This window comes from Mastigoproctus giganteus, chromosome 3 (genome assembly GCF_048544385.1).
Source record: "Mastigoproctus giganteus isolate SK-2022 chromosome 3, ASM4854438v1, whole genome shotgun sequence".
NCBI classification, from domain to species: Eukaryota; Metazoa; Arthropoda; class Arachnida; order Uropygi; family Thelyphonidae; genus Mastigoproctus; species Mastigoproctus giganteus.
In genome coordinates, this window is record NC_143577.1 from 217,617,935 (window position 1) to 217,640,904 (window position 22,970).

General features: G+C 35.9%; 1 protein-coding gene across 1 annotated transcript in view; it reads left to right on the top strand.

Annotated features, from left to right (window-relative positions):
• The window catches only part of LOC150088720 (protein HIRA-like), a 375,669-nt gene that overhangs the window by 228,795 nt on the left and 123,904 nt on the right, over positions 1-22,970 (top strand). Inside the window, exon 19 of the mRNA XM_090369626.1 lies at positions 8,360-8,461. Coding sequence (XP_090225752.1) covers positions 8,360-8,461 — 102 coding nt within the window. The remainder of the gene's footprint in view (positions 1-8,359; positions 8,462-22,970) is intronic.

The window sequence follows — 22,970 nt, forward strand, 5'->3', positions numbered from 1 at the left end:
AAATCTTCTGACTATCCTTCAAACCACTACTTGGCTCATCATCAGCAGCATAGCGTTTTCCATGAAGAAAGAATTCAGAGCAGGAAAGAGGAAGAAATCAGAGGGCACAGGGTTGGAGGAATAAGTAGGATGCAGCAATATTTCAAACCCATATTCATGGGCACACTTCATTGGCAGCATACAAGGAATGCACAGGGGCATTATCACGGAGCAGTCACACACCTTTTGACAACTTTGCTGTATTTTTTTATTTTATAACAGTATGTAGCTTTACGAGGGGGTTGGAATAATACTTTGCCATCACAGTACAGCCCTTTTGAAGGTAATCTGTTAGTATTACACCATGCTGATTCAAAAAAACTGACATCACCTGCCAACACTTGGTTGCATCTTTGCCCTTTTGGGGGATGGTGATTCTGCATGCTTACATTGTTTTGATATTTGTTTAGTTTTGGGATCATAGTGCTGAATTCAAGTTTCATTCATGGTGACTAACCATGAAAAACTCCTTGCTTTTCCTAGCACATTGACAATGTTTCATCTGCACATTGTGCTCTTTTCTTCTTCTGGTAAGGGGTCGTGACTGAAAACCCATCTAGCAAACACTTTACTCATATGCAATTGTTAATGGATGATGTTTTCCACAGACCCTACACTAATTTGGTGCCCTGCAGCTAGTTCTTTGATTCTAATTTAGCAATCTTCCAGGATTAATGCCTCAATTTTTGAAATATTCTTCAGTTACAGCAGTTGCTGGCCATTCTGGGATTTCTTCATCATGCACTGAGGTTCTTCCACATTTGAATTTTTTTATACCAATGTGCAAAAACACTAAGCTGCACAGACATCTCCATAAACAGCGACCATTTCTTTGTGGATTGCTTTGGGTGTTTTCCCTTGCAGAAAGAGGAACTGAATCGCTGATCTGTATTCCACTTTATCCACTGTGACACTTCACTTCATTTGGTGCTGAAATATTTAAAAAAAAAAAAAAAAAAAAAAGCGAATTGTCAGATTGAAACCAAAATTTGTGTTTGCTATAGAGATTTCAAGGTATCAAACAAAAAAAAAAAAAAAAAAAAAAACCATCTTTTTAGCACAACTACTGGGTGAATACAAATCTTATATATAAAAAAGAGTATTCAATGTGTAACCTCTTAAAGGTAATGTTTAAAGAGTTACATATGAAAAGAGGTTTACAGTTGATGAAATGGTTTCAGTGAATGCAAGATTAATAAATCAGGTATTTATTACATGTAAAAGTGTAAAGCAGCATTAAAGGATGCAGGAGTATATATGTTGTATTAATATACTGAATTAAGTATACATAAATGGATGTAAAAGTTACAAAGTTTCAGTAACTAGAAGGGTGAGGAAAGTAGAAAAAGAAGTGTAGTAGATTTCTAAAAGATGAAAGAATGTTAATATCCTAGAGGTTATGATGAATTAAGTAAATTATGGGCTGAATTGCCATGCCAATATAAAGTGGGGGATAAAAATAGGAAATCGATATATTTTAAAAATAGATTTAGACCAAACAAATGGTATAAGAGTGAGGTATTAAATTGAGGATTGGGAAGGGAAAAGTAGTATTTTAAATAAATAAAGATGAAAAATACCAATGAAGTAGGATTGTAGGAACGTTCGTGTCATCCTTGTATTACACTTATAGTTTAATAAACAGGAAGAACTTTAGAATTAGACAGAAAGATAAAAAGCATAGAAAAAGTTAAATCTATTTCTAAATCTATTTTTAAAATACATTGATTTCCTATTTATACAAAATTGAATCTTACTCTAAATTCTACATATTTATTTTAGCCATTTTTATCCCAACTCGATACTTATTTTTACCTAAATAAATTACACTGTATTGGGACTACCTTGTCCATACTGTATTAGAAAGTGCTAATTTCATTTTCGTTACTTTTTTGGCCTTTCACTTTTCTTCTACTATTATGAAGGACAAGTATAGAAATGCAGTTCCTGATACATGGTCAGGTGTAGTCCCCTGATGAAATACCTGATTCATGTAACAATATTTATTTCAGCTAACATCAGATCAAGCATTTTTGCATTACCTATATTAGACCATTTACTAAAAATGTTTCCCCCCCCCCACGTCTGATGACAGCTATACCATTTTCATTTTATTAGTATTTTGATGTATTCATTTTACTTTACAGTTCCCCCACTTTATATTCACTTGGCAATTCAGCCCATAATTTTCTTAATTCATCATAACCTCTAGGATATTAACATTCTTTCACCTATCACAAATCTGCTACACTTCTTTTTCTACTTTCCTCACCCTTCTAGTTATTGGCACTTTGTGTAACTTTTACATCCATTTATGCATACTTAATTCAGTATATTAATACAACTTATATATACTCTTGCATCCTTTAATGCTGCTTTGCACTTTTAAGTGCATCTGTCATACCTGATTTATTAATCTTGCATTCACTGAAACCATTTCATCAACTGTATATCTCTTTTCACATGTAACTGTTATTGTTGTTATTTGTTTTTTTTTAGGAGCATTAGCAACTAAGGCCATATTGCTCCGGGGTATGCGGTGGTCATTTCCTGACCTTTCCGCATCCTCTGTATTTGGTGGTCACGAGCTTGAACCCCAGCCTAATCAAGAAGCGGGTGCTACGCACTGCTGCTGCTCCTGCCCAACTGGCTACGGAGGCGCCACCATATGTAACTCTTTGAACATTATCTTTAAGGGGGTACATTGAATATCCTTATATATATATATATATATATATATATATATATATATATATATATATATATATAGGGTGTCTCAAAAATATTGGTACAAATGTTTAGGGGAGGTAGGTAACATCTAAAGGAATGTGAATCGCATAGGAACCCATTACCGGAAATATCACCGTAAGTCGGTACACGGCAGTGTTCATCAGTTCGCGAGAGGGAAAATTTCTGGTTTACTCATTCAAGCAGTAGTCGCTGCACGAAGAGCATGCATCGATATACGAACTGTGAGCTGGCAGACATGCACCTAGTGTGTGGATTAGCAGAGGGCTCACACGGTGTGTGCCCACAACATTGCTTCGCAATAAATGTGTGGGCAGGTATGGTCGGTGACTGCTTAGTCGGCCCATACCTGTTACCATCCCGCATGTACTCCGCTAAATATTGGATCTTTCTTGAACAAGTTCTACCAGGGTTACTTGACGATGTTCCAGCAAATGTGAGATGCAACATTTGGTTTCAACATGGCGGGACGCTTGCCCATTATGGAAGATGTCTTCGTGACCATTTGAACAGGCATTTTGGGCGTCGATGGATTGCCGGGGTGGACCCGTTGCCTGGCCCCCATGCTCACCTGATTTATCGAGCCTTGATTTCTTTCTGTGGGGGGGGCCCTCAAATCTATCGTGTATGAATTGCCTGTAGAGATGGAAATGGATCTTGTGGCGAGACTTGTCTGTGCTGCTGCTACTGTCAAAGAAACTCCAGGTGTGTTTGACCGTGTCTGCCAATCCATGCTGTGTCGGTGTCACGCATGCATCGCGTCTCATGGTGGAACCTTCGAGCATCTGTTGTAACATCATGAAATGCATCCATCTCGTACTCCAGTGTTAATATTATGTCAAATAAATGTTTGCCACTAATTACTGCCTTGTGGAGACAGTAATTAGTGGCAAACATAATTTGTGTCATTTCTGCTTCTTGTGCCTCTGCTACTACTTTCCCCGTGGCGTTTCCGGTTATGGGTTCCTATGCAATTCACATTCCTTTAGATGTTACCTACCTCCCCTAAACGGTGTACCAATATTTTTGAGACACCCTGTATACACATTGGTGTTCAAAGAAAGCTCATCACCTAAGAATGTCACATTTCTAACTCTTTTTTGCGATGATGATTAGCATCACAAATAGAAATAGAAACAAAAGATATTTATTAATAGTTAAGGCAAAGCTAAGTAATATTTGACGTGTTCTCAAAATGTTCCAAAATGAGCATTTGCAACCTTTATATGACAGTTTTGGTAAACATGACAATTATAGCTGAAATGTTATCAGAAGCCCTCAGTTTGCTTCAGTTTATCATTTTAAATGGAAAACAAAATGAAAAGTTCACCAGGTGCAAACTGATATTTAGTTGAACTGCCTCTGGCCCCGATTACAGCAGCATGCTGTCAAGGCAATGACAAGATCAATTTCTGAAGATAATCAACTGCTAGTTTTTGGTTTCTTTCTGGCAACTGCAGATTCCACACGATGCCAACAGTTCTCTGTAGGATTCAGGTCCAGGCTGTTTCCTGGCCAGCTAACAGTTGTAATGGACCATTCTTTCAACTATTTTTTCACCTGTAACAAATGTAAACACATTACTGTCAGAACATCTAATGCAGAAATGAAGCTAAAGTAACTACAGAAGTGCTTACTTATACTTTTCGCCTGATGACAAGGAGCAGGGTCGTCCTGAAAGATGCAGTTTCTTGGAAGGTTGAAATGGTCTCTAATGGTTGGCAGCAATTTGCCTTCCAATATAGCCAGGTATCCAATGGCATTAACGGAATCTTTTATAAACGGCAGGTGACATACTCCCCAATACGAAATGTCATTTGACTGGTAGGGAATTTCACTGTAGATACCATACAGTCTGGATGGTATTCTTCACCACGTCTAAGGCAAATCGTTTTTCTCCCATCAGAGCCATGCAGGTTGAATTTCTTCTCATCCAAGAAAATAACTGACTTCCACTGCTCGTGGGGTCCATTTGACATGCTCCTTACACCAAATTAATCTAACCTTTTTCATTTTTTGTGTGAGGAGGGGCTTCTTAGGATGACTGAAGTTGCTTTAATTTTTGCTGCAAGTCATTTTGGAAATGACTTTCTATGCATGTTGGAAAGTTTATAATGTAAGAGGGCTACCAAACACATTCATAACTTTGGAACTGTAGTCTGATAAATTAGGAAAGAGAGCATGAGCCACATCTTGCAATACTGGTGAAGTGATTAAAGTTAAGCCACTCTGGTTCCTCACACCATTCTTCTTTAAACTGACATCTCTTTGCACTTTTTATTTGTTAGAATAAATTTCACAGATTTGCCTCTTTTCCAATGTAAAAGTGAAGAAATTCATCAGCAAAGACTATTCTACAATCTGTAACTTTGCTTTTGTTGTCATACATTTCATAATTTAAAAAATAATGATAATTTGTATATAACTTGGTCACAGTAACTTTTAAGAATCACCAAAAAAGTGTACGTGGTCTCTATAGTAAGTTTATCAGAAGGAAACTGCCAAGGACGGTTTTTCCAAAGAAAATAATTTCTTGAACTGATATACGTTTAAAATGGACTGGTTTATGTATGCAAATTCATAACAGGTTTTTTAACTAATGAATGAGTGGGCATGTCTTTATCCCAATTTTATGTATATGTATATAAAATCAAATTATTGCCAAAAAGTATTTTATGACAATATCCTAAAATAGTAACATACAGGGGTTACAATAGGTACAAGTAAAAAATATATACTTAATACAAAGGCTGTTCAATAAAAAATGATCATAATTTTTCATGAACAACTGTACTGCTTGCTATTTTTAGTTGAGCTGTGGAATTTAAGACCAAACCAAGCTGCATCACTTAGCAGCTGTGCAGTTGACTAGTGTACTGTGTGACCTTGGCGATTGGTCAAGTTTATGCCTGTTTGTTTCACCTAAGTAACAATGGGTATAACACACGAGGAACAGTATGCTGCTCTCAGATTTTGTTTTCGTCCCAAGAAAACACCAGCTTCAGAATTGATTCGCTTCAAAACGTCTAATTTAATTTTCAAATTTAGTCTTTTTCTTACATTTATAGTCTTTGTACTGCATCCAGACGTTGTTGCTTTTTCATTCTTATCGGCCATTATTAACTCTTCGCAAATGTAACTGTGTTAGTTGCATTAATTATGATACAATGTTCGAGTAAACTGTCCATTACGCACAATATCTAATACTGTACTGAGTGATGATTAGTCTTTGGATAAATGCATATAACATAAATATTACAAGCAACATACTTGATATTTTTTTTTAAATGTTGATCTCGGAACTGTGTAACAAGTCACTGTACTGCATTAAATTAGTGTGCAAGAAAATTTCAGTGAGCATGGGAAAATTTCTCAAGTCGGCATGGGAAACGTTTTAATGCTGTTTTGCTATTCATTTTCAAGCTATTGACTCCATCAAATGAAACGATTTCGTTAAATATGCAAAAAATGCAATCTGTAAAAGAACTTTATAGTGATCTGTGACAGCATTATAGTCAGATACAGATTATAATATACGAACAGTGTTATAGCGAATCAGCGTAAAGTGAACCGCGTTATAATGGGAGCCTGCTGTAGATTGTTCTTAAAATTGATTTTAGAATCAATAAAATTTTAGAGAATAAAATCCTCAATTTCTCCAGCCAGCCCTGTTTTTGCAGTAATTTTCATGATAAAAAATTTTATGGTTATTTATTATACTCTGATCCATAGGCTGTGTTCCATAAGTTGTTTGGCAGTAAAAAAATTATATTATAGCTTTTTTTAGTGAAAGTAAGTTTGGGTGAGCACAGCAGTTATCAATTTTGCAACAAAAATTTTTGAATTAAATCCTAAAAAATTTCCCCAGTCAGCCATGCCTTTTTATTTTTTTTTTATATCACACAGGAAGGTTGTCCTTGTTTTTTTGGTTTTTTTTGGAAAACATTTGATTTTTTTTGATTTACCAATGACTAATAATGGCAAATTCTCATTGCCATCTGTATTTTCACCTACTAAAAATGTTATTTTTAACTTGCTCCTTTTACCACCCTGACAATTGTCATTTTGAAGTTTGAACACAGATCTTATCAAGTAGTGCTTTCTAAAATAAAGCAGATTCATCCACATTAAAAATATTTTCGGGACTGTAATCTTTAGGCAAATATCGAATCTCGCCATTCTTTTGTAATACTGGTAATATTGAATCATACCATTCTTTTGTGTCAGCTTGCTGAAGAGAACCAGCTTCTCCCTGAACGACCTTGAAACTTGTGCCATGCCTGCATTTAAATTTTGTAAACCAGCCATTACTGGCCTAAAATTTTCACTGTAACCTAACAGTTTTATTACAAAATGTTGAGCATTTAATTAATTAAGCGGCCATCAAGTGAAACATTTTGACTGTGAATTTCTTTAATCTATTTTAAAACTGCTTGATCAACATCTTCATTCCCCACCCCCCTAATTTATTTGCATTTGGAAGATATCCTTCCTCCGAAATCTTTTCCTTTGACACCAATATTCTTTGTATTACAGTTTTTGGAATTAGAATTTATTTTACAAATCTTGCAGAAACAAATTAGCATCTTCTTCATGTACTGCCTTATCACATTCAATTTAATAAATAAATCATGTTCTTATGATTTATCTGTTAAGAAGTTTCTTTTGAGACATATTCAATTTTTGAGTACACAAATTCACAGGAAAGATTCACATAAAGTAATGCTTATTTGTCATACAACGTGTATCTTTGTAAAGTTAAGGTATCCAGTATGTTTCTCATGTAGATAGTTACCATAAAACTATTCCTTATACGGGAAAGACTCATTCCTTATAAGGTGAGTAACTTAATACATGAGATATATACGTATACACTGCTGCTGGCGTTGCTTGCAGCAAATAGAGAAAGTCCTTATGGATAGTGTCATTTAACACTGCAATGTATGTTTTGGCTGGGAGTAGGCAAAATCATTCCTTATAAGGAGCTGATCCTTAGAGTATTGCTTATAGAAAGAGTTGGTTGTAATAGTGAAATTATGTGAAAAGTGGACAAGTACAACCTTTCACCGGTATCTCACCCAGAGAGGGGCAAGAAAAAATCCAGCGCATGACACGTGTTAATTGACTTCACCATTCAACAAATAAATCTGCCTGAACTTTGTTCAAGTGCTGAAATTAAACAGTGTAGTCCACTGCTTAATTTAGCACTTGAACAATTAAGCAAGAGTAGTCCACTTATCATAATTTGGATTAAATTTGTATGTAGCATAGCACATTCATTTTGTTTTGATCCACAGAAAAATTATTCAAATTTTCTGTCAATAAGCGTGATTGATGCTATGAGACTTAACTTGAATTTACTTTATTTTCTTAATACTGATTTTTAATAATATGAGTAATAATGCTATGTTAGCATCACATTTTAAACTGAAAACTCTGTGCTCCGTATTTTGTTATTTTGATACCTTCCAAGACTACTGATCATTTACAGGAATAATGATGTTGTTATTATTATTATTATTATTATTATTACCAATTTTAATTAATTAATCTAACAAAATATTTCTTGCAGATGTCTCCAGAAAAAGAAAAACATCTAGATAAGCATCCAAGTCATCTTGGAACCAGTTTGAACCTTCCTCCACTAAAAGTGGATAAATCATCATGTGTACAAGTAAGTTTGCTACATTTTGTTCTTTTGATACACTCTGCCAAGGCCATTTTGGAAATTGTAAATTTGTGACGGCAATGAGTTTTGTTTTTAATTTTCTTAACTAACCATAAAACATAAGTTGATCCCCCCCCCCTCCTCCTCCAGGCGCCTCCGTAGCCAGGTGGGAAGGAGCAGCAGTGCGTAGCGCACGCTTCTTGATTAGACCGGGGTTTGAGCCCGTCACCACCAAATACGGAGGATGCGGAAAGGTCAAGGAATGACCACCGCATATCCCGGAGCAATATGGCCTTAGTTGCTAATGCTCCTAAAAAAAAAACCAACCAAACCAAATCCCCCCCCTCCCCCTCCTAATTATCACTAGAATGAAGCTACAATAGAAATCACATCAGTAATGCAAGAGTATATTTGGCCAAGGGAGTTTTAAATTAATTGTCCCACTCTTTAGGTGTACAAGTAAAGTTCTTCAGCTTCTGGTTTGTTTAATAATAAACAGGATTATAGGGTTAAAATTTGGGTGTTCTTTTTAAAAACCCCACAATTAAAAAAAAAAAAAAAAAAATTTGGAGTAAAATGTCAATTATAAGTTGTTTTTTGCTGATCCACTGATTGTCCACTCATCGCCATTGACAATTTTTATGGAATTGTTTTAATATCACTAATAGTTGAATTTCATTGTAGATAACAGTGTTGCAAATCTTCATATTAAAATACTGATGTGAGGTTTTCATAAATGAAAGAATGCCTCAGCTCTTTTTTGTATATGCCACCACTCCAAATTTAAGGCTCCTCTTAAACAAGTTAGTTAATGTATGCAGTGCCTTACATTTCAAAAATGTTAGCAAATAGTAATAATTCATGATTTTTAATAATAATAATATTAATAAATAAATAAAAAAACCAATGACTTTTATGCATAAATTGAGAGCATTTTGTTTCTGTGCATCTGCTGTATTGCCTCAAATCAGCAATCAGCAACAAACAAACAAACAAACAATATCCAGTGCATCATTTGCAATATACGGTATATGAATAGTCTATGTGATATGTATAGGGATCCCAGATTTTAAAAACAAAAAACCGGGACGCTGTGAAATGCAGGTCTATCTATACGTTAGGGGCATTGTTTTCGAGCACAATACTCTTGATAGACTTTTTAAAGAAGTGTACATGCATGAAGTAAATATACATATAATGAAAACTATTCTAAAAACGAACAAGACAATTCACATATGAAAAATTAACAAAGAGAATATTAAATATAAACAAGAAAAATACTAAAAAAAAAATTAGACAACCACTCATGTTTTTTATTAATCCCTTCATCATCCTTTGCAGTTGTAGTCCATACTCTATAATCACTAATTTGTACAACTTCTCTCCCTCCTTATGATTGACTGGTTGATGGATGACATGTTGCTGTATATGTGTTCTTGTTTTCATCACTTCTGACATTTATTCGAAGAATGGACTTTTTCTAAAAGCTTTAGGTCTTTGGATTTAACATCAAAAAACTCTGAACATGGTACGTCCTTATAATGGGTTTTAATAATCAAAATTGATTTAACTGTGTCCAGCTGAAGGTGGTTTTTCTCATCACTCCATAATGAAATCATCAAAGAGAAAATACATTCTGTTATGGCATTTGATCCTGGTAGAGTAAGACAAAATCCCATAAGTAACTTTATTTCATTACAGGTTATTTGTTGCTTCTGAAAATGAGCAAATGCTTTTTTCCATCTGTCTGCAGTCTTGCAGTTAGTAGTATTATCAAGTAGTCATCACAGAGACTTTCTTCGGTTTATACTGAGGTTAGGTAAGATGGTCTTTATTTTCTTGGCACATTCTCTGAAATTTTTCCAACAATTCACATTCAATTTGTTGAATAGCAACAGAAAATATATTTATCTGACTTCTCAGAAGTAGAAGAAATACAAAAGATTTCCTGTTGTTAAAAAATTCATATAAAATATTTGGACATTATCCTGACTCAAGAAATAACTCTGTAGTCCATCATAAAGTTCAATAAAACGATTCAGAGCTTGTTCCAGTGATAACCATTGTGCTTTGCTATGCCCTAGAACAGTTTTATACTCTATTTTCACAAAAAGATTTCAAATTTTCTACTCTGACTGCGAAATGGTGAAAATACTGAAAAATTTAATCCACCAAAGTTTGTATTGGTATTATCTGCTGAAATACCTATTATTTTATTAACAATGTTATGTTTATTAGCAACTTGTAAAATGTAGTCAACAATAAGATCAGAGGTTTCTCCAGGGAGACTGCAAAATTCTAATATTTCTGTTGCAATGCCTTTATCCAGAATAAAATACCTCACTATAATCGGTGCAATCTTTAGATAATGGTTAGAAGCATCTACAGCTAAGCAGCATTACTTTGTATTCTTTAGGTCTTCCAGTATTTCATTTCTTGCATGTGGTGATAATACATTCACAGCAATATCCCTACATTTTGTTTGAATACAGGCAAATTTTTTGTTTAGAAATGTTTTTAAAAGAGCTGAAGTACAATCCATTGACTGCAAACTGATTCTTTTTGATAGTATGATAAACAAACGTAGCCTCTTTTGCAGCTAGATCTCTTTCTCTTTGTCACCCAGAGGTTTTTTTTGTCTAAAAATGACGTTAATGATTGACTGAAGGATTTTGCAGCCACAGCAGCCTTTTTTTTTTTTTTTTTTTTTTTTTTGTGCTGACATGATAAAATATATCTTCCTTTCCTCCATGTACCAACACTAAACACAGCACGCACACGGAACACTCCACTTTTGAGGAATCGCCACTTTCTTTTATAAATGGGAATTGCTCCTTTAAACTGTTAGTAAACATGCATTTTCTCTTTGGCATTTTAAAGGAGGATTATTTTTATATTCAAAATATAAAATTATTTATATATTCCAAATATAAAAATAATGAAACGTTAAAAGTAGAACACTGAGAAATCAACATGAACACTGCAGTGTGGACAATGATTAGCTCTAATCGAAATCATTAAAGGTATTTTGCAACAAAATAGCATAATGATGTTATATCTTGGTACTGGTCATTCCATGTCACTAGACTTTACAATAGGGCTTACAATACTGAGGATTGTGACCGGGGATCCCGAATACTGAGATCCCGGTCATTTTTTTCTGGTATTCAAATACCGGTTTTTCGGTACTAATTTAAAAAAAAAATAGTTTATAATCTAATCACATAAAGATTATAAAATCACCTTTATGTGATTATGATGTCCTTATCTCTGCTAGCAAATGTTCGATAAATCATCGATAGCACACCATGCAACACTGCAACATGTCTACAATTCTCAGACAACTTAATGTCTGACCGTATCGTAACTCCCAAGTCCCATTCATCCACTACTGATTTTACTTCAACTCCACCAAGTGTATAAGTTGTTTTGGGGATGCTGTTCCCCAGGTGTAAGACCTTGCATTTTGCTGAATTAAAGCATATAGCTGCCACTTTTCTGACCATCCCGGAAGAGTGTTTTTTTTTTTTTTTTTTTTTTTTGTTAGTTGTTGGCACATCGGCTTCTGTGGCCCATAATGCATCTCCCAAAGTTTTTACATTTTCTACTCTGATCCAAGCCCAAGATCGGAATTCGAACCCGCAACCTTTGGGTTGCCAGGCAGGCACTTTACCCACCCGGCTAGCCCGGAAGTCTATCTAGGTCACTCTGAAGAAGCTCTGCTTGGGGGCGATTATTAACTACTCTACTGATCTTTACATCATCTGCAAGTTTAGACATCACACCCTATATCCTTTCATAGACGTCATTTAAGATAATCAAAAACAACAGTGGTCCCAATAGTGATTCTTGGGGAATCCTGCTTCTTACATTAACCCAATCTGAGAAATAATCATTTATCACAATCCCCTGTCTGGTGCCCTCAAGCCATCGTGCTATCCATCTAAGGATTTTCCCTACGATTCCACCCTGCTCCAACTTATAAAGTAACTGCTGATGTGGGACTGAGTCAAATGCTTTGCTGATATCTAAATAAACAATATTGAAATTATTCCCTAAATCCAGCTCATGAGTTACCTGTCAAAATGACTAACCAGATTTGTTAAACATTATTTTCCCTTTACAAAACCATGCTGTGTATCCTACAGAATTCCTTTTCATTCTAAATGATCCTGAATTCCACCCTTGATCATTGCCTCCATGATTTTCCCTACTACTGAAGTTAGACTGGCTAGTCGGTAATTTCCCGTTACACTCCTAGACCCACCTTTATGTTCCAATTTAAACCAATCCAAGGGAATCTCTCCTGAGTCCAGTGATGCTCTCATAACTAGCCTTAATGGTTCAATGCACTCATTTTCCGCCTCCTTTAAGATTATAGGGTATATGCCATCAACGACAAGAGCCTTATTTGCCTGTGGGCGCAAAAATTTTCTCGTTAAATCAACATGTGAAATTTCAGCATCATTAATTACATTTTTTCAACTTCACTCCCATAATTTCTCATTGATGTGAAGGTTTTTTCTTCTGTAAATACCGATGCAAAAATAACTTGAGTTCATCTGCAACATCAGTTGGGGTATCTAATACTATCCTATGCAATTACATATGCATCCGATCTTATTTGTCCTTCTGTTCTTTGCATTTATATATGTGAAGAATTCCTTAGCTGTACTCTTTGCTCTCCTTATTCCTTATCCCCACTCTTTGCTCTCTCTCTCAGACTCAGTAAAGATACTATAGTGAAAATTATACTTTGCTGAATAAAACGTCTTTCTCCTTCAGAAAATGATGAACATAATTCAACCATGGAAGACCAGCATGGAACAGAACATCAGTGTTCTGCAAATTCTTACCAAATTAAGAAATTGCCTGACTTCAATGAGATTTTAAAAGGTGAACTTGAGTCGGAAATTAATGAAATACTTTTAACTATTTTTGCTAAAAAAGTTCAAAGCCTAGAAAATATGGACTGAGATTGTCTACAATTATCTCAGTACAATAGTACCAGAATAGAATCCGAAAGGGCATTTTCTGCCGCTAATCAAATATGTACCAAAATTAGATCCATTTTAAATGATCATACTATTGATTGCTTGTTTCTTAAGAGCTCACTTTATTTGGACAGGTAGTTTGTTGTTTGTTATTGGTTTTTAGGAGCATTAGCAACTAAGGCCATATTGCTCTGGGGATATGCGGTGGTCATTCCCTGACCTTTCTGCATCCTCCGTATTTGGTGGTCATGGGCTTGAACCCAGGTCTAATCAAGAAGTGTGTGCTATGCACTGCTGCTCCTGCCCACCTGGCCACGGAGGTGCCTGGACCAGGTAGTGTGGATGCTTAAACATAACTAAACTTTGCAGTAACAATATGTATTTTTTTGTTTTTAGAATAACTGTATTTTTAATGATTTTTTTTTCAGAATATTTATTATTGCAATAACTGTTTATTTAAAACTTGAATTCAAGTAATTATAGTACTTGTTTTTTCCTTACTTTATTGCACCTAACTGTCATCAAAATTTATTGAGAAAAACATTTGTTTTTGGAATACCGGTATCCTGGTTTCATAAATTAAAAATACCGAAATACCGGTGTTATAAGCCCTACATGTCACCACTATAAGGTTAACTGCGAGCATGGGCTACTTTGTTTTGAAATACTTGTATAGTAGAGCTTGACTCGATTTTGCTGGGTGTCAGGTGAAAATGTTCAACGAGAAGCAATGTTTTGAAAAAAACCGGGACATTTGACATCCTGGGTCGACTTTGTCAGGACATTGGGACATATGGGATCCCTAGATATGTAGAAAAGAAAAATAATTGCCAGATTTCTAGTGATCCAATTTTAATGAAATTTGCGAAGTCTTGGCAAATTGTTCTTAAAGAGCTATATATAAAACTTCATGAAAATTGATCCACTGAAAGTTGAGTAATTACATATTGATGGGTGGACAAAGAAATGCCAATTGCCAGATTTCTGTTGGTCCAGTTTTAATGAAATTTGGGATGGCTCAACGAGTCTCTCTAAAAGAGCTAAATATAAATTTCCATCAAAATCCATCTGGTGGTCAAGTTATTACATGCTGGCAAAGAAATAATAATTTCAGGATTTATATTGGTCCCATTTTAAACTTGTGCTGCTAAGATTAGCAGAGAGCAGAACTTGTGAAAACAAAACCAACATGTTTTTCATAATTGGCACTGGAGTTGTTTACTAGTATTTTTCATTTTTGCTGGTGAAAATGAAACTCCCACAAGCTTCGGTATTACGCTCATATTGTTTATGTAAGCCAATGTGTTTCAATAGTTTGAGCTGTTCCTAAAACATATGATAATAGTGTGTTACCAGAATTAGATAGAAAGACCCTGCTTATCTTTCGTTATTGCATGCGTTCGGCATAATTAAAACTTATTTTATTTATTCATGGCCAGATTCTTCGTTAACAAAACAATAAACAATTAATGATGTAGATCAAAAAGAAACAATGATTGAGGAAGGTTAAAATTATCACTTTTATTACTCTGACTCTGAAAGATGGTTTTTTTTTTTTTTTGCCAAAAAATTACTGCCTTAACACTCTGCAGATATATGCAATAAACAACTTATACAAACTTATATGTGGTAGAAGAGTATATATTTCAGTTAACTTTAGTTAAATTCTTAAAGGCCTCTTCAATCAGTGCTGTAGTTAGCTAATCTTAAGTGGAGGGTGTAGGTTTTTCTCTGTGATTTATCCCAGTGTTTCAGCCTTCACAACATGCAAATTGGCCTATGAACACACACTTATACAGGTGTAACACATGGTATAGTATTGCCTAATGTGGTGATGCACCATAAAATCAACAACGGTTTCGAACCAGGAAAAGCATGATTGGTCATTCCATTTAAGAGCAAGTAAGATTGTATGCCCTGTGTGCGTGCGTGCTTGTGCATAAATACTAGGATAGTATATATCCTGCTAAAAGTCATGGGACACTTCTAGTTATGAACAAAACATATATGTGTTCAAAAAAACTAATGGCATGTGGACCTGCCTTTGTCTGTAATGACTGTTTCAGCAAAGTGTATGGGCTTGTGAAGGGTTTCTGCTATGGCAGGCTGTGTGGAGTGAATTTTTTTCATAGAATATTTTAAAAATTATAAAAATAAAAACTTTGTACCTAAATGCTTTTAAATATTACCGTATTTCTCCCTGTATAAGATGCACCTTAATTTTGCGGCCCGAAATTTGAAAAAAAAAATGTATTACATAAAGTTATTGAACTCAAGTTTTATTCATACAACTCATCACTGTCAAAACTCCCATTCATTAGCTTGTCCTCATCTGTGTCTGATGACGAATCACTGTTTTCATATATTGCCTCGTCCTCAGTTCCATCTATGGTATTTGAAATGCCACACTTCTTAAATGATTTGACAATGATCTCAATCTTGATATCCCAGGATCTTTTCACCCAGGTACAAACTTCTCCTATAGTTCGTTTCTTCACTCTTCCTGCTATTGTCAAATTGTCCCTAGAAGACTTCATCCATTGGTTCCATTCGTCTCTCATGGCAGCTTTGAAGGGTTTGTTACTGCTGACATCAAGTGGTTGGAACTGGGATGTCAAGGTATGACGACGGCAAGTTTTGTTTTTGCTCTGCAGCAATCTTCTTTGTATTTTTGCTCTGCAGCAATCTTCTTTGTATTTTTTGTTATGTGTGCCCTGAACTGATCAAGCACCAATAGGGCAGGTTTGCGTAAGAGCCCACCTGGTCTCCTGCTCTAAACTTTCTCAAACCAGATTTTCATCCCATCCTGATCAATCCAACCCTTGTCATGAACGTGGACAATCACTCCTCGAGGAATGTCTTGTTTTGGCATTGTTTTGCGTTTGAAAATCAGCATAGGAGGCAGCTTGGTTCTGTTGGCACAACAAGCTAGAACAACTGTATAATGGCTCTTTTCACATCCAACTAGTCTTCACAGTTACAGTTTTCAACCCCTTCTTATCAACAGTTCTGTTACTTAGGACATCAAATTGAAGGGGGACTTTGTCCATATTTGCAATCTGTCTCAACTCAAACTGATGTGTCTTCCGACATTGAATGACAAAACGATGAAATTCAAGGACCTTCTGCTCATAGCTTTCAGGCATCTTTTGGGCAAGTCTGGTGTGTGTACGCATGCTTAGTCCATTCTGTTTCATGAACCTGAAGCACCAATTGTGTGCTCCTTTGAAGTCAGTAACTTCTTTTTCATCAGCAATTCTTCTTGCCTCATGCTGAACCATCTTTGTGGACACAGGAATTCCAATTGCCCTTTGCTCCTCAATCCATATCTTCAATTCCCTCTCTAAATCAGGCCATTTTGCTGACTTGCCTCTAATGGCCTTCTTCTGCCGTGGAGTTTTCAGTAAGGTTTCTTCTTCCCATAGCCAGTCTCGGATTGTTTTCTCAGTTGGAGGTGGACCAAACTTATGTTCAGCAGCACGATTTCCATTCACTTTTGCAAACTGGATCACTTTTAACTTGAATTCAGCACTGTACGAAAATCTTTTCTGAGCCATTTCTGGGCAGAACGTGGCAAAACATAATCTAATATACCGGTAACAAGTGCGAAACAATGAGCGCAAAGACAACAAGCGCAAAAAAGCGGGAAATGCAAGTAAAAAAAAAAAAAAAAAAAATCTACAACCACTGTATAAGATGCACCCAGTTTTTAGACCCCAAATTTTTCGAAAAAAGGTGTGTCTTATACATGGGAAAATACAGTAATTTGTACTTATTCTGACATTATTTTCCAACATTAGAGTGAAATTATTGCCAAAAATCAAATTATTTTTTTAATGTAGTAATATATTTAAATTTCTGGATCAGGATTCCCAAGAGGTTCAGTTTTTTTTTAAACCCAAATCAGGCAGCAGCAGCTAACAGGTGCAATCTCTTCCTCCTCATCTAATTTTCAAAGCTATTTTCATGTTACTATCTGTTAAAACTGTCTACTATTAGTTAGAAATGCAAATGAGAAATAGCAGCACATATTGGAAGATTAAAACAATCTATATGCTTAACAGACACTTTATTTGAATGACTTATGAAAACTACTTTGGCAAGTGTAAATTCATGTAAGTACTCCCGAACAAGTTAAACTGATTTCTGGTAGAAAGCTTGGCTTTGGTGTGGAGCTCTGTGCTGGGCCACTGCAATTTTCTTGTTCACATTCCTCTCTTTTGATATGATATGGCAGCATGGTAATCAGTGGTTTGTGTTTGTTTTTGTTATAAAAGAATTGTAGCTATAGCTCTTCCACTAAAATTTATCATATGCAGCTGTGTCATGTAAACATAGATTTGGCTGTGGCTGTTCTCATCTCCAAACTCAGATTGCTTTGAATTTTGGACTAACTGCTGATCATTTGTATGGCAAGTGCATGGACTGAAATATTTGCATATTTCTTATAGTAGCACAAGTGCTACAGTCATGCTGCAGTTTGGTAGGTGAGAGGGGGGTTTCCTTGACTTTTTGCAAGGATGGTACATTTCTCCAGAATCATCTTTGCCCATTGAAGTAGGATCCAAAATATCATGCCAAGCACTTCCATGTTGCTTCAGATTTTTTTGTCTTTTGTTTATCTTATAGTTATATGGTATCTTGAGAATATTATGCCTTTTGTTTCCAGTATTCATGCATTTTTAAAATGCATGCATACAGGTTTTGAGTTCTCTTATTACCAGTGTCAACTCGAGGCATGTGGTAAGAGTGCAATAGGCTTTGCAGGCATAAGGAGGCATTAAGTATAAACTTATTTTTGATATTTAAATAGTTGATAGGGCACCAAATTGAAACCTCAAGCTAGTCATAGCACTGTCTATGACTGTAATTTCCACACGGTGGCTTGTAGACCAATATCCCTCTTCACCAGAATTTTGATCATCCCACTGATATGTACATTATTTCCCACCTATATAAAAACAAAATCTCAATATAGTAGTTAGCTGTCTGTTTTGCAAAATTGTCAGCTCATTCAGATGACAACTAAAAAGGATATTAAAGTAGTATTATAGAAACTATTTTAATTCTGTTTTGTTTTTTAAGCAGAATAGTTACAACAATTGTATTCAAATCTTTTGTGTTGCTTCACTTCATTATATAGTACTTGGTCTTCCAATTTTATTTATTTTATCCTTAGTCTGTTGAGACTCCACTTTGACATTTGTGACTGAAGTTATAAAAGCTGTAATTTAAATTTTTCAAAATGAGTTTAACATTTCAGGCTAAATTGTTTCATATTATAAGTAATGTACAGTTATGGATATAAGTAAACTCTCAAGTATCCATATGTGGATTATACAGTTTAAAGATTACCTGTGCATGATCTTTATTTATTTTTTTATTATTTTTTTTTTTTAACAGTTTGAAGGCTTATTGAACCTGAACTGTTACAAGTACTTTTGATTTCTCTTCCACTCTTTCCATAACCAACAATTTGTAGTTATATGATTTCTTCCAAGTTGACTGTAGCCAAATGGTCAGTTTAAAAGTACATTGTTTTTATGGCACCTCTTCAAATTCACGATACAATAATAATCATCTAGTCGCTGTCTTGTAAGTTTCTCTCACAATACATGGTTTTCCCAGGGTATAAATAGAAAATTTATTTATAATGGAGGTATATTATATTCTCCTATTATTTTCAGAGGATAAATTAATAATTAAAAAGAGGATAATTAAATTAATAAAATAATTAATTAAATTTCTATTATTCTCAAGTTGGCTAAGGCCAGAATTTACATATTCATTGTGACTGCATGCATATCTATTTAAGGGCAATTAGATTTTTAGTGCTACAGTTCACAGCAGTCCATGAATATCTTATGGCAGCATATAGGCTGAAACCTGTAACCTCTTTACTTGCAGCCACGTGCACAGGACCACAGCGAGCTTTACATGGGTCAAGCTGTGTTGTACTTAGTCTGAAAGTACAATAATCAAAATAACTATGCAAATAATCTTAAGATTCTGTCTAGTGAAAGTTCAGTATGATTTATGAATAAAATTCAGCAGTAGCAGTGACAAATAATGTAACATGGTGAACTTATATACCATCAGCAAAAACACACACACACACACACACACATACAGATTTCATCCATCCTTACCATTCACAACAATGGATGGAAGGCTATTTCAAATCAACCACTCGCTGGCTGAAGTCGCACTTCCGCACATCTATCATGCAACCATCCTTCCTCAACTTAAATTTTTTTATGTCCCCTCATGTATGAGGCCTCAACAAAAGAAAGAATGCCATTCACATTCAGCTTACTAAATCCATTCAAGGCCTTAAACAGTTTAATAGCAATGTGATGCAAGAAAGCAAGTGTTATGAGCTTATGTAGTATCAGACAAAAAAAAAAAAAAAAAAATTGCACACATCTATTCCCTCTAAACGTTTTTCCAGTTCCTCCTTGAATTTATTTAAGCTATCAACTTCCACAACGACAGATGGAAGTTTGTTCCAGCAATTAACGACTTGCCGGCTAAAGGCAAATTTCTGCACATGTATTCTACAACTGTCTTACCTCAATTTGAATTTATGCCTCCCATCAGAATTCAGCGTGCTCAACCCATTCAAGGCCTTATACACCTCAGTCAGATCACCTTGCAAGTGCATAGTCTCCATCTGCTGCAATTTGCAGGACTTAAGCCTTTCTTGGTAAGAGGACCCCTTTGTTCTCCTCACCAATCTTGTTGCCCTTCTCTGTACATGCTCAAGCAACTCTACATCCTTCCTAAAATGAGGCCTCCAAACCTCTATGTAGTACTCAAGGTGATTTTCCCTTATACAAAGGGTACTAGGAAAGTTTTGCAATATGACGCAAAAATGAATCACAGGAAGCTGCTTGTTGCTGCATGTTGAGACATGTTCATACGTGCATAGTAGCCGCCGCGCCAAGTCGATGGGCTCAGTTATTCATTAGTAGTGAGAGTGTAAAGTGCTTGCGATGGCATCATGGTCACGAAATGAGATAAGGACAGTTTTGCGGTATAATTTCGTGCATGGTTTAACCATAGATCAGTGCTTAGAAGAAATAACTCTTGCACTAGATGATGATTGTCCACATCGTACAACGATATTCAGGTGGTATAGAGAATTCCAAAGGGGAAATTTCACTCTGGAGGATTCTGAGAGGCCGGGAAGGCCACGAACGTCAGTTACGGAGGAAAACGTTACTGCTGTGAGGAAAATGCTTGACGAAAACAGGCGAGTGACCTACCAACAGATAGAGGATACTTTGGGCCTAAATGCACCAGCAATTCATTCGATTCTGCAAGATCATTTGCACGTGAAGAAACTTTGTTCTCTCTGGGTGCCGCATCAACTGACTGAAGAGCAGATGACACGACGTGTGATTTGGTGCCGGGAGATGTTAAAAACGTTTGATAAGGGACAATCTCGGTATGTGAACAACATCGTGACAGGTGACGAGACTTGGCTGTACTATTACGATCTGCCGACCAAGGCTCAAAACAAAGTTTGGGTCTTTGATGATGACGACACACCCGTAATTGTCAGAAAATCCCGATCTGTAAAGAAGAAAATGATAGCTGTATTTTTCAAATCGAGTGGAATTGTGGAACGTGTCGTTTTGGACACGCAGAAGACAGTCACAGCTAAGTGGTATACTGAACAATGCCTGCCTAAAGTCATTGGATCTATGAAGAACCTGCGGCCAAAGTCAAGAATGGACACCTGGTACCTCCATCACGATAATGCTGCAGCTCACCGCGTCAAAGCCTGCACCGAATATTTGACCACGACAGGACTGAAACTTCTCAAGCACCCTCCCTACAGACCAGACCTTGCTCCCTGCGACTTTGCACTGTTCCCGCATGTCTTTCCTTTTATCCATTGTAGCAACTTACCCTTAATATCATACTGCTCCAATTTGTACGGTAGTCTTCCATGTGCAACATTGTCAAAATGAAGCTAAAAGGGAGGCGGTTTTCCAGTGATGAGGACCTTCTACGGGCTTGGGACAACGAGTGTGCTTTACTCCCTAGTGAAACTTGGCAGAACTGGTTTAAAGATTGGTTTCGGAGGATGGAGAGGTGTATTGAATGTAGAGAAAATTACTTTGAAAAAATTAAATAAACAAAGCTGTATTGCAAAACTTTCCTAGTACCCTTTGTATAAAGGGAAAATCACCTCTTTTTCCCTATTAGCAGAATTCCTATGGATCATTGACAATACATGATGACCTCCTCCGGCAGCCTGTCTGCATTGTTCATAAAACTTCATATCTGACTGCACAATTACTCCCAAGTCTTTTTCATTTTCAACCACTCTTAGTGTAGTACCACACAGTTGGTACATTTCTCTGGGTTTACTTCTACCCATCTGCCCAAATTTTCTAGATCCTGTTGCAGTAGCACACTGTCATTAACAACCCTGCTGACCTTTGTATCATCTGCAAACTTCAACATTAAGCCTGATATATCTTCGTCAATATCATTGATATCATTGATTTGGTGTTGGGCCCACTGTTGTCAAACAACAGTGGGCCCAACACCAAACCCTGGGGTCTCCACTAATAACATTAGTCCACAAAGAGCAAAATCCATTGATTACCACTCTTGTCTTCTCCCACTCAACTTTCCTTTTATCCATTGTAGCAACTTACCCTTAATATCATACTGCTCCAATTTGTACGGTAGTCTTCCATGTGCAACATTGTCAAAAGCTTTCCTGAAATCCAAATATATGATATCAAAATTATTTTTTGCATCCAGTTCCCTGTAACCACATCATAGTATCCAATCAAATTGGTGAGACAAGACTTTCCCTTAACAAACCCATGCTGTGTCTGAATTATTGCTGCAGTCTTGTCTAGATGAGCCTGCAATGCATCTTTAATCAGTGACTCCATTATTTTCCCCGGAACAGAAGTTAAACTAACAGGTCTGTAATTACTCATGTCACCCTTTGATCCCCCTTTGTGAACTAGGTATACATTTGCACATCTCCAGTCCGTGGGGACTTCCCCTAAGTCCAAGGATGCTTTCATAATTATGGCTAAGGGTTTGCTGACTTCCTTTGCCACCTCCTTTAATATAACTGGATAGATCCCATTCATTCCAGGTGCCTTTATTATGTTTAACTTCAACAATTTTTCCTTAACTTTGCTCTCAGTTATTACAAAATCATTAAGTACCCTGTTACAGTTTGATAAACGTCCAACATTTTCCTTTCTTAACTTGTCATCTGTGAATGTAGATGCAAAATACTCATTCAGATTATCAGCTATCTGAGCAGGATCATCAACAGTCAAACCATTGATATCAAGTAGACCAATCTGAATCATCCCCTTCCTTCTAGAGTTTATATAAGTAAAAAAATCCTTGCTGTTTTTCTTAGCATCCTTTGCCAAAGATTTCTCATCTGCCTTCGCTTCCCTAACTCCTTTGTGACTTGATTATAGACTAACTTATGTCTGCCATAAGCTTCTGTGTCGCCTGATAATTTATAT